Here is a 19,057-nt window from a genome sequence, read left to right on the forward strand (position 1 = left end):
AGTTCAAGGTTTGTTGGCAGTCAAATCTTCCGCCATCTTGGCTCTAACTAGTTATAACTGGGTTTTGTCATAGGCTTAATGACTGAGTCATTCTTTTAAGGGCTGTGCCCTGTTCCCTTCCCTCCCGAGTCAGGTGTAGGAGAGTCAGGGGAAGAAAGGACCAGAAATAATGGAGACTGAGGGCAGTCAGGTTGGGGGGAAAGAGTGCAAGAGGGGAACAAGTTGAAGAGAGGAGCAGGACAGATGTGAAGGAAGAAATAGGAGGGGAGAAACAGCAGGAGGGTAGATGGGAGCAAAAAGAGACACAGGGATAGACTAGGGAGACAGATTAGGTGAATGAAATGGAATAACCTGGTAGTGCAGGTAGAGGGAGTGGGTAACTGGCTCCAGCTGTTTGGATATGGATAATTAAGTTGTGATGTAGGAGTTGTGTTTTTAGAATCTAGTACATTTAAAATTTGTTTAAATCATACAGATGAGGGTGAGAATTGCAAAACACCTGTCTATAGGTCTTGTGCATCTTGTAATTATTTGAGAAGATAACTTCCATTTGCAGTTTTTATTCAGTGGGGGGCAGTGACTTGATTCACTCAGTTCCAGGTCACCCCTTCCTTTCCTTTTTCTGGCATGGAGTAGAGGTCAGAGAAGAGGGCACCTGGAACAAGAAATGACTGAGCTTATTTCTGAGTTGACCCCTTTACAGTGTTTTCCACATCAGCAGCTATGTTTGTGCAACTCTGTATTTTTAAATTATTTCACTGAGATTCTTTCTCCACTTGTGCACTGCAACTAGCGAATAGCTCCCACCACCCACTGCAACTAGAGAAAAGCCAAGCAGTAAAGAAGTCCCAGGGCACAGCCAAAAATAACTAAATAAAATATATTTAAAAGTTCTTTTTTTTAATACTAAGAAATGATAAGCTATTAAAAAAAACTGCTTATGTGCACAGCTGTGACAAATTATGAATAACATACAAAAAGACCAAAACCCAACTGGAACTGCCACTTCTGAGGTGAGGAGAACAAAAGCAGGGTACTGAACATGGTCCCCTGCCCACAGCACCACCAAGGGGTTGGGCAGACCAGCTAGGGGGACCCACCCAATCTGCTCCTACTCTGCCCCCACCTTCACCCAGTTTAAGAGACCAGCTCACCCAGCCTCAGGGAGCAAGTAAGTCACCTGTTTCTTGTTCTCACCTGTGCTGCAGTTCAGTTCAGTTGCTCAGTCATGTCCAACTCTGGGACCCCATGGACTGCAGCACACCAGGCTTCCCTGTCCATCACCAACTCCCAGAGTTTACTCAAACTCGTGTCCATCAAGTTGGTGATGCCATCCAACCATCTCATCCTCTGTCATCCCCTTCTCCTCCTGCCTTCAATCTTTCCCAGCATCAGGGTCTTTTCCAATAAGTCAGTTCTTCGCATTAGGTAGCCAAAGTATTGGAGTTTTGGCCTCAGCATCAGTCCTTCCAGTGAATATTCAGGACTGATTTCCTTTAGGATTGACTGGTTGGATCTCCTTGCAGTCCAAGGGAGTTCCAATAAAGCTCCGCCTGAATTCCTCACCTGGCCTTTTACCAATTTCTACTGATTAAAATAGAGTCCAAGAACCCAGGTCTGTAACAAATACAGTCTATCCTTTAACAACTGTGCAGAGAGGACTTGAGGGGACAGTCACCTTATAGGGTTTAATATATATACACAGGTCAAATAAGATCACTGTATATTCACATTTTTGATCACTAATAATTTACAGCTGTTTCTTAATATTACAGGAGATGTTTAAAAATCCATTGCCATTGAGGAGATATCCTTTTCTTGTGAATATGCCCATTTTGCTGCCTTTAAATTATTAAAAACAAAACTCATCAGGAACAAAATGGACTCATGAATGCCTATAGTCAGTTTCTCCTATTGATCTGTGTTTGCTAAAAAGTTCCACTATCAACTCCATGCTGAAATATCTTTCTTGTCACCATGACCAGCTAGCAATATTGAATAATACAGAGTAAACTACCTTATAAAGATCCCAAAATCTATCCTACTCACTAGATCTTTTACAAATGTAAGGATATATCTTCTATTCGAGTGTACCATGCTAAGACATTTTGCTTATTTGTATGTGAAAATATTTGAATATGCTAATTACCATATTTCAAATGATTACCGTATTTCAAATGATTACCATTTCCTGCATATGATACCTTTCACATGTAAGGATGTGAGAACATATACCTTGCAGTAGATGTTAAGAAACAGATATTGCCATAAAAGTTCGTGAGTGTAGCAATGACATTATTTGATAGTTGATAATCTAGCTTTACTTAATATACAATTCATATTAAAGAGAATATACATCCTACAAAATGCCCTAAGAAATACTGCAAACATGGTAATACTTCAGGTAAAAGTTAAATCCCAGTGTCTTCATGTCTTACAGGCTTTGTTATCCACATTTGACAAAACATTCCAAGTTAACACAGAAAAGAGCTAAGCTATATTATAATTTTAAAATTAAACTGTCTACCCTCAAAATGAATATACAGATAATCTGAAATTACATTTAGACATTACTGATTTGAGTTTATGATATAAACAAGTTTTTCTCAAAGGTATTTGAAGGTAATTCCATCACGAGTGTGGAATAAAGTATTTTAAACAATACAGTTCTCATTAAAAGGAAAAAAAATTATTTCTTTTCTCATTTTATTGTACCCATAGGCGATGATGGATGCTAAGTAAACTTAATGTATTTCACAATACATGTAAGTCAGACCATTCTGCTGTACAGTTTAAAGCTGATATATGTCAATTATAAAACAGATGAGGGAATGAGGTAAATAAACACCTTAGCAAAAAATAAAGAATAATGTCATCTATTAAAAAAATTTTTTTAAACACTGCTCTTTTTAGAGCAATGGTTAGTGACCTAAAGCATCATATACAATAGTCCTCCAGTTCTCAAACCCCAAATCTTGTCCTTATGAGTCTCTGAAATTGATGATGAACAGAATGAACAGTGATGAACAGAAACAGAAAGGCTGTTCTGGCGAGTATCCGAATCACATTGTTGATTATAATCAAGGAGAGTCTTGTATTTCATACTGTAGTGTGTAATCCCTCCACAGATAAAAATTACACATTAATTCTGTAATTCAAAGTGTTCATTCAAATGATCTGTTTCACATCTGTGATTTAGGGTAGGTTCTTCCCTGGTGGCTCAGATGGTAAAGCATCTGCCTACAATGTGGGAGACCTGGGTTCAATCCCTGGGCTGGGAAGATCCACTGGAGGAGGAAATGGCAGCCCACTCCAGTACTCTTGCCTGGAAAATCCCATGGACGGAGAAACCTGGTAGGCTACAATCCATGGGGTCACAAAGAGTCGGACACAACTGAGTGACTTCACTTTCACTTTTCTTTCTACCTTTACATATGTTTTCAAGTATATACGTTTCACATATGTTTTCAAGTATATACGTGTAGAGTATTTGTAACAGTCCCTTACTGTCCTTTTGATGTCTGCAGATTTAGTATAAATAACAAAAATTCAAGTAAATATTAAAAATCATATACATTAGTTTTGTATGGTTTCTCTCTAAGGTTGAATCTCTTTTATTGAAATATAATTGATTGTAACTGTTCATTTTGGCTGTATTACACACATAAGGCAACATTTGCTTTATAAAAACAATTACAATGATGTGTGTAGCCATCTATCCTCCATGTTATCACAATATTTTTAAACTTCTTCCTTACACAGGATATAACAGTCCCATGACATATATAAATACCTAGGAGTTTGTATGGCTTGATCCTCTTCATCTCTTCTACCTGGAACCACACCACCCTTCCTTCTGGCAACAACCAGGCATTTGTTCTTCATTATCTATGAAGCTGTTTTCACTGTGTTTTGTTTCTTATATTCCACATATAAGATCATCATGCAGTATTTGTCTTTCTACGTCTGACTTCTTTCACTTAGTATAATCCTCTAGATCCATCCATGTTGTTGCAAATGGCTAGACTTCTTTATTTATGGCTAATATTCCTGTGTGTGTGTGTGTGTGTGTGTGTGCGCACCTTGCACACAACACATCTCCTCTCATTTTTCATCTATTAACAGACATTTAGGTTGCTTCCATATCTTGGCTATTGGAAATAATGCTACAGTGAATATTAAGAGTGCCTATATCTTCTCAAATTAGTGTTTTTCTGTTCTGCCAGTAAATGGCCAGAAGTGCGAAACCTGGCTCACATAACAGGTTTTTTGTTTTTTAATTTCTGAGAATCTTTCATTACTGTTTTGCATAAATGGTGCACCAATTTACAATACCAGCAACAAGGCCCAAGAGTACCCTTTTCTCTACAGCACTGCTAACGCTTGTTATTCATTGTCTTTCTGATAATAACTATAATGTGGTATCTCATTGACTTTGTGTTTTGCATTTCCCTAACTAATGATGCTGAGCATCTTTTCATGTGTCTGCTGGGCATCTGTATGTGTTCTTCCACCCTGATAAGAGTCCCATTAGCTGAGTAAGGCTGGAATACACTCAGAAATTTTGTCTGAATTGTTTTAACTTTGAGCTTTGAATAAAAGCGTTGCCACATGTGTGAGGCCTATGTTTGTTTTCAGTGTGTATTTTCAGATGCCTTGTGAGGCTTGCAAACTGGGTATAAGCTTTGCCACACTCATTACATTTGTAAGGTTTTTCTCCAGTGTGGATAGTTTTATGTTGCGTAAGATATGAATGTCTTGTAAGGGCTTTTCCACACTCATCACATTTGTAAAGTTTCTCTCCAGTATGAGTTCTCTCGTGACCCCAAAGCTGTGACCGTTCAATAAAAGCCTTATCACATTTATTACATTTAAAAGGTTTTTCTCCTGTATGAATTCTCTGGTGTGCCATAAGGTTTGAACGCTGGGTAAAATGCTTGCCACACTCATTACATTTGTGTGGTTTCTCTCCGGCATGCATCTTCTGATGTCTGCTAAGGTGTGAAAATTGGGTAAAAGCTTTGCCACATTCATTGCATTTGTAAGGTTTCTCTCCAGTGTGCATCCTCTGATGATTTGCAAGATGTGAATTTCGACTAAAGACCTTGCCACAGACATCACATTTATATGCTTTCTCTTCTGCATGTACTCTCTGATGTGCTATAAGGCGGGACTGGTGGTTAAAGGCTTTGCCACAGTCACTACATCTGTAAGGTTTCTGTCCAGAGTGAATTCTCTTGTGATTTGTGAGGTTTGATTTTTTGCTAAAGGCCTTCCCACAGTCATTACAGTTGTAAGATTTTTCTTGAGTGTGTGTTCTCCTGTGTTGTGCAGACAACACAGTGGTTTCCACACTAGGAGGAATTTGATGAAGTGGGGAAACTGAAGAACCACTGCTGACTGACTTCTCAAGTTGAGGGCCTCCATACATTTTCTCCTCAGTTGGAAATCTCTGCAGTTCAGCCACCTGTGCCTGCAGCCTTGCTCCAGTTCTACTGTCCAAACGCTTTACATTGTTTCCAGCGATGATTATGTTATCTTTCATTGTTAACAAATTTCTTATGAATGGCTTGTCATGTGTGAAATATTCATATGTATTACTTCTTACAGAAACACTCTGAGGAAAATTAATTAAGGATTTATTATCCTGATCTTCTCTCTGACTGAGATTTTTGTTGTGGGTCAAAAGCACTTCTTTGTCGTTTCTTGCATCACATCCCCACTCACTCTCTCTCTCCTGCATATTTTCACAGATTTCCTTGAGGTCAAATTCCTTGATGCCGTAAGTTTCATTTTTCTCTAATGTCATTAGGTGGCACAATTCTCCTTTACTGATGTCCTCTTTTGGGGATGATAATTCCTTGACTGCAAATGTGGCAGAATAGCTTCCTATTACATAGAGTTGGAAAATATTTCATATTGAATTAGACACTTACACAAAAATAATACAACGATCACAGAAGTTCTTCAATCATGGTCTTCAAACACTACTATCATAGTTTTTTTAGTTTTCTTTTTATACTTTTTCCGGCATTAATGTTTTCTCTTATCTCAGATAATAAAATTTCAAGTACATACAATGTACAACGCACACTTTATTGCCATATAACTTGGATAATTAAATGATAATCCATAAGTAGAAAGTCTGTCTACATACTGGCTTACAGAACTAGAGGCATGAAATCATAATTGAGATTTGAGACTGTCTTCCCTAATCCCTAATCTTTATAATACTGTTTAATCACATGTGAACATGATGCAAGAAAAAATTTTTACAAATCTATACATCATAGTAATTGATACATTTTCATAAATCATGATAAATCTAGCAAGTAAGTTAACAAATAACCACAATTATACAAAATAATAGTCTCTGGAATTCTAAAAGACTCTTGAGTAAGTACAAAAAAAATTTTTTTTCATTCCAGAAGGAACACATGATAGGAAAAGTAAAAAGTATCTTGAGAAGCACTGACTTTTGAAATATCAGGCTCAGATCAACGCACATATGTATAAAGTTTAAGAATTAAGGAAAACTGTCTGAAATGTCAACTATGGGATTTCATGGAGTATCAATTATATGGCAAAAATATATAGTGTACAATAAATGTTCTGGAAATTTGTTACCTAAAGTCAGAGAGAGCCTTTGTATGGGAAAAAATTACAGAGATGTTTTCCTCACCCAGGGAGAGCAGGTTCCTGTAGGTCTCCAGCATCACGTCCCTGTACAAGGCCCTCTGAGTAGGATCCAGGCATTCCCACTCTTCCTGAGTGAATTCTACGGCCACATCCTTGAATGAAAACAGTCCCTGAAAGGAAACATTTCACCAAATGAATAGGGAGAGGGTTCTGAAAATCAGTCTTACAGAATCAGATGTGTAAGGACTGGCTTGGCTGGAAAGAATCTTCTGAGTGATCCATGTAAGATAATTCTGAGCAAGTTACAGTCCTCCAATTTTTTTTTAACTGAGGTGAAATTCATATTAACAAAGTTAGCCACTTTTAAAGGAGAGTGAAAAAGTTGGCTTAAAGCTCAACATTCAGAAAACTAAGATCATGGCATCTGGTCCCATCACTTCATGGGAAATAGATGGGGAAACAGTGGAAACAGTGTCAGACTTTATTTCTGGGGGACCCAAAAATCACTGCAGATGGTGACTGCAGCCATGAAATTAAAAGATGCTTATTCCTTGGAAGGAAAGTTATGACCAACCTAGATAGCATATTCAAAAACAGAGACATTACTTTGCCAACAAAGGTAAGTCTAGTCAAGGCTATGGTTTTTCCAGTAGTCATGTATGGATGTGAGAGTTGGACTGTGAAGAAAGCTGAGCGCCGAAGAATTGATGCTTTTGAACTGTGGTGTTGGAGAAGACTCTTGAGAGTCCCTTGGACTGCAAGGAGATCCAACCAGTCCATCCTAAAGGAGATCAGTCCTGGGTGTTCATTGGAAGGAATGATGCTAAAGCTGAAACTCCAGTACTTTGGGCACCTCATGTGAAGAGTTGACTCGTTGGAAAAGACTCTGATGCTGGGAGGGATTGGGGGCAGGAGGAGAAGGGGACGACAAAGGATGAGATGGCTGGATGGCATCACCGACTCGATGGACGTGAGTTTAAGTGAACTCCAGGAGTTGGGATGGACAGGGAGGCCTGGCGTGCTGCAATTCATGGGGTCACAAAGAGTTGGGCATGACTCAGCAACTGAACTGAACTGAAAGGACCATTCAGTGACATTTAGTACATTTATAATGTTGAACATTACCTCTTTCTCATTCAAAAATATTTCAGTCATCCCCAAAGGAAATCTTTTACCCATTCAGCAGTTGTTTCTTTCTTCCCCATTTGCTATCAGTCCCTGGACACCACTAATGCTTTACCTCAATAGATGTACCTCTTTGGGACATTTGCATATAAGTAGAAGAGTATAAAATGTAACCTTTTGTCTGATTTCTCTTGTAAATATGCACATATATTTTAGGATTATTCTACTTTTGTGAAAAATGTCATGGGTAATTTGATACGGATCACATTAGACTTAAATTGAAGAAAGTAGGGAAAACCACTAGACCTAAATCTAGGTATGATTTAGGTATGACCTAAATCAAATCCGTTATGATTATACAGTGGAAATGAGAAATAGATATAAGGGCCTAGATCTGATAGATAGAGTGCCTGATGAACTATCGACTGAGGTTCGTGACACTGTACAGGAGTCAGGCATCAAGACCATCCCATGGAAAAGAAATGCAAAAAGGCAAAATGGCTATCTGGGGAGGCCTTACAAATAGCTGTGAAAAGAAGAGAAGCGAAAAGCAAAGGAGATAAGGAAAGATATAAGCATCTGAATGCAGAGTTCCAAAGAATAGCAAGAAGAGATAAGAAAGCCTTCCTCAGTGATCAATGCAAAGAAATAGAGGAAAAGAACAGAATGGGAAAGACTAGAGATCTCTTCAAGAAAATTAGAGATACCAAGGGAACATTTCATGCAAAGATGGGCTCGATAAAGGACAGAAATGGTATGGACCTAAAAGAAGCAGAAGATATTAAGAGGTGGCAAGAATACACAGAAGAACTGTACAAAAAATATCTTCATGACGCAGATAATCACGATGGTGTGATCACTCATCTAGAGCCAGACATCCTGGAATGTGAAGTTAAGTGGGCCTTAGAAACCATCACTACGAACAAAGCTAGTGGAGGTGATGGAATTCCAGTTGAGCCATTTCAAATCCTGAAAGATGATGCTGTGAAAATGCGGCACTCAATATGCTAGCAAATTTGGAAAACTCAGCAGTGGCCACAGGACTGGAAAAGGTCAGTTTTCATTCCAATCCCAAAGAAAGGCAATGCCAAAGAATGCTCAAACTATCACACAATTGCACTCATCTCACACGCTAGTAAAGTAATGCTCAAAATTTTCCAACCCAGACTTCAGCAATACATGAACCATGAACTTCCAGATGTTCAAGCTGGTTTTAGAAAAGGCAGAGGAACCAGAGATCAAATTGCCAACATCTGCTGGATCATGGAAAAACCAAGAGAGTTCCAGAAAAACATATATTTCTGCTTTATTGACTACACCAAAGCCTTTGAATGTGTGGATCACAATAAACTGTGGAAAATTCTGAGATGGGAATACCAGAGCACCTGACCTGCCTCTTGAGAAATCTGTATGCAGGTCAGTAAGCAACAGTTAGAACTGGACAGGGAACAGACTGGTTCCAAATAGGAAAAGGAGTACATCAAGGCTGTATATTGTCACCCTGCTTATTTAACTTATATGCAGAGTACATCATGAGAAACACTGGGCTGGAAGAAGCACAAGCTGGAATCAAGATTGCTGGGAGAAATATCAATAACAATAACCTCAAATATGCAGATGACACCAGCCTTATGGCAGAAAGTGAAGAGGAACTAAAAAGCCTCTTGATGAAAGTGAAAGAGGAGAGTGAAAAAGTTGGCCTAAAGCACAACATTCAGAAAATGAAGATCATGGGATCTGGTCCCATCACTTCATGGGAAATAGACTGGGAAACAGTGGAAATAGTGTCAGACTTTATTTTTTTTGGCTCCAAAATCACTGTAGATGGTGACTGCAGCCATGAAATTAAAAGATACTTATTCTTTGGAAGGAAAGTTATGACCAACCTAGATAGCATATTCAAAAGCAGAGACATTACTTTGCCAACAAAGGTCTGTCTAGTCAAGGCTATGGTTTTTCCAATAGTCATGTATGGATGTGAGAGCTGGACTGTGAAGAAAGCTGAGCGCCAAAGAATTGATGCTTCTGAACTGTGGTGTTGGAGAAGACTCTTGAGAGTCCCTTGGACTGCAAGGAGATCCAACCAGTCCATTCTAAAGGAGATCAGCCCTGGGTGTTCTTTGGAAGGAATGATGCTAAAGCTGAAACTCCAGTACTTTGGGCACCTCATGTGAAGAGTTGACTCGTTGGAAAAGACTCTGATGCTGGGAGGGATTGGGGGCAGGAGGAGAAGGGGACAACAGAGGATGAGATGGCTGGATGGCATCACCGACTCGATGGATGTGAGTCTAAGTGAATTCCTGGAGTTGGGATGGACAGGGAGGCCTGGCGTGTTGCGATTCATGGAGTCACAAAGAATCGGACACGACTGAGCAACTGAACTGACATTAAACGTGTAGATGTATTTGAGTAGTTTGGCCATTTAAACCACATTCATTCTTCCAATCCAGGAGAAAATGTAGATTTGTTAATTTTTTAACAAAAAGAGTGTTTAAGCCTATATGACTATCAGCCTAAAGAAAGTAGATAGAGGAAGAGGTTAACATACTTGAAAAACAGGATAACCATAAATCAAAAACTATTTCACAAAAACCAAAAGGAACAGAACACAAGCATAATATAAAAGGAAATCATCAAACTGCAAAAGGAGAAACAGGAAAAAAAGAAGAAATACAGAATCAACTGGAAAACAAAGTTTCAACTGGCAGTATATACCTATCTATTAATAATTACCTGTAATGTCAATGGACTTGAATGCTCCAATAAAAGACACAGAGTGACAGAATGGATTGAAAAACTTGAGCATACCATATGCTTCCTACAAGAGACCCACTTTAGATGTGAGAAGGAATGCAGTATTGATACATACTATAACATGGCTGAACCAAAAAATTATTTTTCTTAGGTCTGCCTCCCAAAGCGACAGAAGTAAAAGTGAACATAAACAGATGGGACCAATCAAACTTATGAGGTTTTGTATAACAAAAGGAACCATCAACAAAACAAAAAAGACAACCTACAGACCAAGAGAAAATGCCTGCAAATGATGCAACCAACAAGTACTTAATTTCCAAAATATACAGATATCTCACACAATTTAAAAACAAACAAAACACAACCCAATCGAAAAATGGGCAGAAGATCTAAACAGACATTTCATGAAAGAAGACATACAGATGGGCAAAAGGCACCTGAAAAGACACTCAACATCATTAATTATCAGAGAAATATAAACCAAAACTAAAATGAGGTACCTCACTTCACAATGATCAGAATGGTCATTGTTAAAAAGTCTACAAATGACAAATGCTGGAGAGAGTGTGGAGAAAAGGGAACCCTCCTACACTGTTGGTAGGAATGTAAGCTGACAAAGCCACTATGGAAAACAGTATGGAGGTTCCTCAAAAAATTAAAAATAGAGTTGCCATATGATCCAGCAATCCCACGCCCTGGAAATATATGTGGACAAAACTATAATTCAAAAAGGTACATGCACCCCTATGTTCAAAGCAGCACTATTCACAATAGCCAAGACATGGAAACAACATAAATGTCCACTGACAGATGAATGGCTAAACAAGATGTCATGCATACATACAACAGAATACTGTGCAGCCATAAAAAGAATGAAGCCATTTCAGTTGCAAGAACATGGATGCATCTAGAGATTATCATACTAAATAACTCAGAGAAAGACAAATACCATATGATATCACTGGATTCTAAAATATAACACAAATGAACCTATCTATCAAACTGATATAAATTCGCCAACAGAGAACAGACTTGTGGTTGCCCAGGGGGAAGTGGGATGGGGAGAATGGATTGAAAGTTTGGAATTAGCAGATGCAAACCATTCTATAGAGAATGGATAAATAACAAGGTCATACTGTACAGCACAGAGAATTATCATCAATATCGTGTAATCATAATGGAAAAGAATATAAAAAAAATGTATATATATAAATGAATCACTTTAATGTACACCAGACATTGACAAATCATTGTGAATCAACTACACTTCAATTTTTTTTTTTTTTAAGAGACTACTCTTTTAAGAAAAAAAAAAAGATACTCTTTTTCTGTGAATGTTTCTGGCATTCTTTCAAAAAGAGGAATAGACTGGGACTTCCCTGGGAGTCCAGTGGTTAAGAATCCACCTTCCAATACAGGGGACCCGGGTTCGATCCCTGGTAAGAGAAGTAAAATCCCACATGTTGTGGGGCAACTAAGGCCACTCACTCTGGAGCCTGAGCACCAAAACTAGAGAGTAGCCTATGTGCCACCTCTAAGACCCAACACAGCCAAATAATTAATTAATTAAAAAATAAAAAAGGAATATGGATGGGTTTACTTGTGGACTCAGTCTATCACTTTGATCTATATTACCCTTCTCATGCTAAAAAGACAGATTTGTTTACCCCTGGTTTGCAGTATGGTTTGATGCTGCCCTCCAACTCTGTTCTTTTTCACATTATTTTGGCTATCTAGGATCCACACTTACTCAAAATGAATTTTAGGACCAGGGTCACATTTGTACAAAATTGACTGCTGGGATTCTAACAGGGATTGTTCTGAATCTTTTTAACACTCTGGCAAGTACTGCCATCTTAACTACTCTAAGTCTTCCAATCAGCAATCACAGACTATCTTGACATTTATTTTTCTTTTAACTCTTTCATCAACACTTGTAGTTTTCATTGTATAAATCTTCCAGTTCCTTAAATTAATTCTTACTCTTTCTGATGATCTTGTGAATGCAATTGTTTTACTTACTGTCAATTTGTTTATTGCTAGTGTACAGAAATATTTTAGAGCCAGAAACATACTGGTTCACTTCTTTAACTTTTAAAATCTCAAAAAGCATGTTTCCCCATCAGTCTTTCATTCTACACCTCCTTGGCCCACATTAGTATTGCACTGGCCAAAAAGTTCATTTGAGTTTTTCTAATCTGAACGAACTTTTTGGCCAACCGATACATTGCTTATATGTAGCCTCTTTGGTTTACATGGAGCTGAAAGGGCATGCAGAAGGGTTTTCTGAACAATCCTTACTACCGTACCTCACTGACACCACAGAGCCTACTCTCACCTCCAATCCACGCCTGAGAACAAAACCTTTCACAGGAGGATCGCCTAAAAGGACCCTCTTCCCAAGTTCCAGGTCACTGGGTCACAGTGAAGATCAATCTGCAGGGAGATGAGAGGAGATTCAGGGAAGGCCCTGTGTGTGATTAAATATTTTAGGCAGGAAACTTCATGGACAGAGAAGTTTAACAAGTCCAAATCCTGTCTTTTTAGGAAAGAGTTAATAGATCAACAAAGAATATGATTTTTACCTGGGAAAGCTCCATTCCTCTTTCTTTCCTCCTCTTTTTCTTCTTAGATTCTTCAGGTAAGATTATTCTGTATGAGGAAAATATGTTGTTTAATGCTTACAGTCAACATACCGCCCTGCTCTGCCACAAAGATACCAGAAGGAGAACCTTAATGTGGGGAAAGATGGTCCTTGGCTGCCAATTGTAACAGGAAGGATCCAGGGACAATAAATTTCTACAGGAAGACCAATTAGTAAGTTTTTCACCCACTTCAGGAAGCCCCTCCCTGCTGCCGAAACCCACACTCTGCTGCAATTACATCACCCTTCGTCCATTTGGCACTCAGTCCAAGGAACCTGCCTCCTCCAAGTTCTCTCTTGCAGGTGGCCAGCATCCAATGACTGGTTGATGCAGGATATGGAAGCTGCCCCTTATGTTAATTGGAAGCAACTCTGGAGGGTCACCCCAGTTCTAGAGCTCCCTGTGAGCTATAATGAATAACTGAGATTTCTGTCCTGATGGTAATGGGAAACCATAAAAAGATTTAATGTCAAGGATGACACAATCAAATTTATGATTTACCCCTGATTCAGAGATAGAGAAAGACAAGCTGAGAAAAAGATGTGCCTCTATCTCTGGGCCTATGCCTCTGTTTCTTTCTTAAGTGTTTTTTGTAACTGCTGCAGGACTGGAACACATTTGAAGTTTTTACTATACAGGCAAACTGGTCTACTGTGGGTTACAGGTGAGTATACTGAGGCTCAGAGCAGGAGTAATTTTACAAAGTTACCCAGAAAAATTCTGAGTTGAGTAAGCAGAACTGGGTTGAAGTGGCAGTCTGGACAGACTTAAGTAGAAAGGGTTTGTCCTAATTCCAGATTAACTTTCATGTTCCTGAGCAAGAGAAACTTCTTTTTCATGGGTTTGAGTGAGTGAAGTCACTCGGTCGTGTCCGACTCTTTGCGACCCCATGGACTGTAGCCTACCAGGCTCCTCGGTCCATGGAATTCTCCAGGCAAGAATACTGAAGTGAGTTGCCATTTCCTTCTCCAGGGGATCTTCCCGACCCAGGGATCGAACTCAGGTTTCCTGCATTGTAGGCAGATGCTTTACCATCTGAGCTATTTCAAACATTTAATTCCTCTTTTCCGAAAAACATTATAATCAAAAAATATAAAATGAAAAATAGTTATTACTCCAGAAACACAAGAAAGAAGGTCACCCACAGAGATGTGCTCTGAACAATTTCTTCATCATGAACTGGGCTGGGCTCTATTGGAACAAAGTTTCACATCAATCTGAGAAAGGCTGGAACCTGGGACCCCCCTACAGCATTGCTCTATACCTAAACAAATGCATCCTGAGCACAGAATACCAAAAAAAAAAAAAACCCAAGAAAGAACTAAAAATAACTGCATACATGCACAGCGGGGGCAAATTATGAACAGTAAGATACCACCCACCCCCAACCCCCGCCCCAAAAAAAGTGACAAATAGATTCAAGGGATTAGATCTGATAAACAGAGTGCCTGAAGAACTATGGATGGAGGTTTGTGACAGTGTACAGGAAGCAGTGATCAAGATCATCTCCAAGAAAAAGAAATGCAAAAACACAAAATGGTTGTCTGAGGAGGCCTTACAAATAGCTGAGAAAAGAAGAGAAGTGAAAGACAAAGGAGAACAGGAAAAACATACCCATCTGAACGCAGTTACAAAGACTAGAAAGGAGAAATAAGAACACTTTCCTCAGTGATCAATGCAAAGAAATAGAGGAAAACAATAGAATGGGAAAGACTAGAGGTCTCTTCAAGAAAATTAGAGATACCAATGAACTTTTCATGCAAAGATGGGCACAATAAAGGTCAGAAATGGTATGGACCTAACAGAAGCAGAAGATATTAAGAAGTGGTGGCAAGAATACACATAAGGACTGTACAAAAAAATATCTTCATGACCCAGATAACCACCATGGTGTGATCACTCACCTAGAGCCTGACATCCTGGAATGCTAAGTGAAGTGGGACTTAGGAAGCATCACTAGGAACAAAGCTAGTGGAGGTGAAGGAATTCCAGCCGAGCTATTTCAAATCCTAAAAGATGATGCTGTGAAAGTGCTTCACTCAATATGCTAGCAAATTTGGAAAACTCAGCAGTGGCCACAGGACTGGAAAAGGTCAGTTTTCATTCCAATCCCAAAGAAAGGCAGTCCCAAAGAATGTTCAAACTGCACAACTGCATTCATCTCACACGCTAGCAAAATGATGCTCAAAATTCTTCAAGCTGGGCTTCACAGTACATGAACTGAGAACTTCCAGATGTTCAAGCTGCATTGTGAAAAGGCAGAGAAATGAGAGATCAAACTGCCAACATCCACTGAATCATAGAAAAAGCAAGAGTTCCAGAAAAACATCTACTTCTGCTTTATTGACTACACCAAAGCCTTTGACTGTGTGGATCACAAACTGTGGAAAATCCTTAAAGAGATGGGAATACCAGACCACCTGATCTATCTCCTGAGAAATCTGTATGCAGGTCAAAAAGCAACAGTTAGAACTGGACATGGAACAACAGACTGGTTCCAAATCAGAAAAGGAGTACCTCAAGGCTGTATACTGTCACCCTGCTTATTTAACTTAAATGCAGAGTACATCATGTGAAATGCCAGGCTGGATAAAACACAAGCTGGAATCAAGATTGCCTGGAGAAATATCAATAACCTCAGATACACAGATGATATCACCCTTATGGCAGAAAGCGAAGAACTAAAGAGCCTCTTGATTAAAGAGGAGAGTGAAAAAGTTGGCTTAAAACTCAACATTCAGAAAACGAAGATCATGGGATCTGGTCCCATCACTTCATGGCAAATAGATGGGGAAACAGTGGAACCAGTGAAGGGGGCTCCAAAATCACTGCAGATGGTGACTGGAGCCATGAAATTAAAAGACACTTGTTCCTTGGAAGAAAAGCTATGACCAACCTAGACTGCATATTAAAAAGCAGAGACACTACTTTGCCAACAAAGGTCCGTCTAATCAAAACAATGTTTTCTCCAGTGGTCATGTATGGATGTGAGAGTTGGACTATAAAGAAAGCTGAGTGCCGAGGAATTGATGCTTTTGAATTGGTGCTGGAGAAGACTCTTGAGAGTCCGTTAGACTGCAAGATCCAATGAGTCAATCCTAAAAGAAATCAGTCCTAAACAATCATTGGAAGGACTGATGCTGAAGCTGAAACTCCAATACTTTGGCCACCTGATGTGAAGAACTGACTCATTTGAAAAGACCTTGATGCTGGGAAAGACTGAAGGCAGAAGGAGAAGGGGATGACAGAGAATGAGATGGTTGGATGGCATCACTGACTTGATGGACATGGGTTTGGGCAAGCTCCCAGAGTTGGTGATGGACAGGGAAGCCTGGCGTGCTGCAGTCCTTGGGCTGCAAAGAGTCAACTGAGCAACTGAACTGAAGACACAAAAAGGTCAAAACCCAACTGCCACTTCTGAGGTGCTGAGAACAAAAGCAGGATACTGCACAGGATCTCTGCACACAGCATCACCAAACAGGTGGGCAGACCATCTAAGCCACACCTCCAGTCAGATCTACTTATCTGCCCCCACTCCCACCCCATTTAAGGAACCAGCCCCGCCTCCCATCGGGGAACAAGCAAGGGCAAATGTTTCTTATTCTTGTTCACTTGTCTTGCAGCACAAGTCCCAGTAAATCTTTGTCTGAATTCCTCACCTGGCCTGTTATCAGTTCCTATTGAGTAGAGCCCAAGAACTCAGATCGGTAACAAATCCAGCCCATCCTTTAACATCTGCATAGAGGGAACAATCTATTTGGACAGTTCAGTTCAGAGCTCACCGAGCTGATCAGTTAAGGCAAGAAAGAAGCTACTGAATGTTAAACTGGTTAAACTAGGTTTTGAGTGTTAAAAGATGATCAACATCCTTTCCACATGCACAGTAAAGTTATCTACCAGACAAGTAGAGTTGATGTCTATTCAGAATAGTTCCAATACAGAATAGAGTAGAAAGCATATTAACCTAGTAATCTGAGCAATAAAATTTACAGTAAAAATAATCTGGATATTTATAACATATCCAATGGTTCCTGAGATTAAAGCTAAAACAAATGTGAGGATACATCAAATTTAGAAAAGATTGACATGAGCCATAGAACAAAGGGTGTGATTGCAACAGTACTGGTAATAATGGCCATTTTCAAAAGAACTCTGTGGTAACACAGATTCTTTCCCCATTTCTTAGAAGGGAAGAGAACAACCTGGAACGAAGTCTCTGCCCTCTGGAAGGCCTGGGATTGCAAATGGAGTCATCTGAAGCAAAAATTAGAAAATGCAGATGCCTCAAACACCTGCTTTTGCAACTATCACTCTCCTCTGCATAATTTAAACATGTCAACAAACTTTAAACAAATATAGCTTATAGAGACACTACTTAGTACTTCATAACTTAATAGTCCACATTTAATTAACTCAATGTTCAGCTGGGTTTGGGTTTTCCGCTTTCGCCACCACTGTGTGCTTTGTTCTCTATGTGTCTCCCTGGGTCCTTCTGCTTCTCTCCTTTTGTGTCCTTTTCTGTGTTTCCTCCTCTGATTATAGGCATCATTTTGTTTCCCTCCCTCTCTATTCCTCCTCCCACAGACTGTCAGGCCTCACTCTGTTACAATCTCTGTTCAATCCCTCTAATTCTTTCTCCCCAAACGTTCTGATGCCTCGCTAACTGCATATACTTCTTCAATATTCCCTCTCTGCTCTCCTAGGAGGGAGGTCAAGGGCGATCCACCTCCTGAGGACGTGCTATAACGGAACAGGGCGGAGGAGGGCGGGGGGAGAGGGAAAGCAGTCGGGAGTCCGCCAAAGGGTTGAGAGAGGTAACCAAAGCAGGAAACTAGCGCTGCAGGCGTTTAGCGTCTATATGGACCGAACGCGGAAAGCTTGGGCCGGTACCTGAGTCGGAGCGACTTTAACTGAAACCGGGCCCCGGGCGATTTTAACCGAACCGAGCCTTGTGGCGACGCCGCCACAGGGGGTAGGGGTGGTCTCAGAGCGAGAGCGACAACCGGGTTCGAGGTTTACGTTATTGGGAGACGCCCGAAACCCAGCTGTGGAGGAGGGGGCCTGAACTCCACACAGCGCGGTAACGAACTAAACAATCAAGTCACTCACCCGAGCGCGTCAGTCTTTCCTCGGGATCCGCTTCCGTGTCCGCAGGGAATTGCGCATGCGCACCGTGGGGCCGGGGGCAGGACCGCTGATAGGCGTCAGGATGGAAGGAGGCTGTGTCCCTGGAGGAGGGGAGCCTGCAGACGCCTGGTCTCGTCCTGGGAGAGTCTTGTCTCTTCCTCCTCTCCGAAGGGGGTCTGCGTTTCTACTTTGGATCCTTTGAACGTGTCCGGTGTCCTTTGGAGCCAGGCTCGGTGCGGAATTAGAGAACCGGGCCACTTCCGGTTGACGACGGTTTATGTGAAAATACGAGCGGATGGACACAGACTGTCTGAGCACCCAAGCGACTGATCGCTTGACGTGGGGGCGGGGCTTGGCAGTGTGGGCGGAGCTTGGATTTTGGCCTTCTGAGACCCCAGGCAGTTACAGCTTCTTCTTTACTAAAGCGACAGCATGAGTTTTAGAGTGGGGTGATGGAAACCAGGAGTAACTGGAAATGCAAAATTGTTCTTGTGTGGAATGTGCAATTTTATACTCACTTCCCTTCGGAGCGTTACTTTTTCGTTTCCCATTCACTTGGAGCCATCAAAAATAAGAATTTGAGGCGGGGGGGGGGCGGCGGCAGTTCCTGATCTATAGGTTAGGGTTCCAGGTTTTCAATGCCTTCCATGAACAGATCCCACAAGCCAGGCGACAAAAAAAAAAAAAAGAAAAGAGGAAAAATTTCCACCCCAAACATGTCTGGCTGAGGGACTCCTTTGGAGACTGTGAGCAAGTAATTGGCTACA

At 40.4% G+C, this 19,057-nt stretch overlaps 2 protein-coding genes across 6 annotated transcripts in view; one reads left to right on the plus strand and one right to left on the minus strand.

Moving 5' to 3' along the window:
* The window catches only part of LOC120871946 (zinc finger protein 420-like), a 719,570-nt gene that overhangs the window by 106,712 nt on the left and 593,801 nt on the right, over positions 1-19,057 (plus strand). Inside the window, exon 4 of one of the 4 annotated variants that reach the window (XM_040251988.1) lies at positions 5,335-5,651. The exons of 2 other annotated variants lie outside the window; for them this stretch is intronic. In XM_040251988.1, coding sequence (XP_040107922.1) covers positions 5,335-5,369 — 35 coding nt within the window. In that variant the 3' untranslated portion in view covers positions 5,370-5,651. Of the gene's footprint in view, positions 1-5,334; positions 5,652-19,057 lie in introns of those variants that run through there. One more of the 4 variants, XM_040251990.1, reaches the window with a different exon arrangement.
* Positions 505-18,601, minus strand: LOC120871991 (zinc finger protein 677-like). 2 transcript variants are annotated; one of them, XM_040252116.1, is made up of 4 exons: positions 18,273-18,601; positions 13,104-13,170; positions 6,683-6,809; positions 505-5,865 (listed from the first exon to the last, which is right to left on the minus strand). In XM_040252116.1, exons 2-4 carry the CDS (start codon positions 13,116-13,118, stop codon positions 4,556-4,558), a joined length of 1,452 nt encoding a protein of 483 aa, XP_040108050.1. In that variant the 5' UTR covers positions 13,119-13,170; positions 18,273-18,601; the 3' UTR covers positions 505-4,555. The 2 variants fall into 2 exon arrangements, with proteins under 2 accessions (XP_040108050.1, XP_040108049.1); XM_040252115.1 differs by having other exon boundaries at positions 505-5,889; positions 18,273-18,600.

The sequence above is a fragment of the Oryx dammah genome, unplaced genomic scaffold (assembly GCF_014754425.2).
Source record: "Oryx dammah isolate SB20612 unplaced genomic scaffold, SCBI_Odam_1.1 HiC_scaffold_13, whole genome shotgun sequence".
Classification (NCBI taxonomy): Eukaryota; Metazoa; Chordata; class Mammalia; order Artiodactyla; family Bovidae; genus Oryx; species Oryx dammah.

Excerpts from the sequence above, each read along its gene's own strand:
- LOC120871991 (XM_040252115.1), bottom strand. Across the intron at positions 5,890-6,682 it reads CAGGAACCTGCTCTCCCTGG|GAAGCTATTCTGCCACATTT; the intron begins GTGAGGAAAACA and ends TCTATGTAATAG.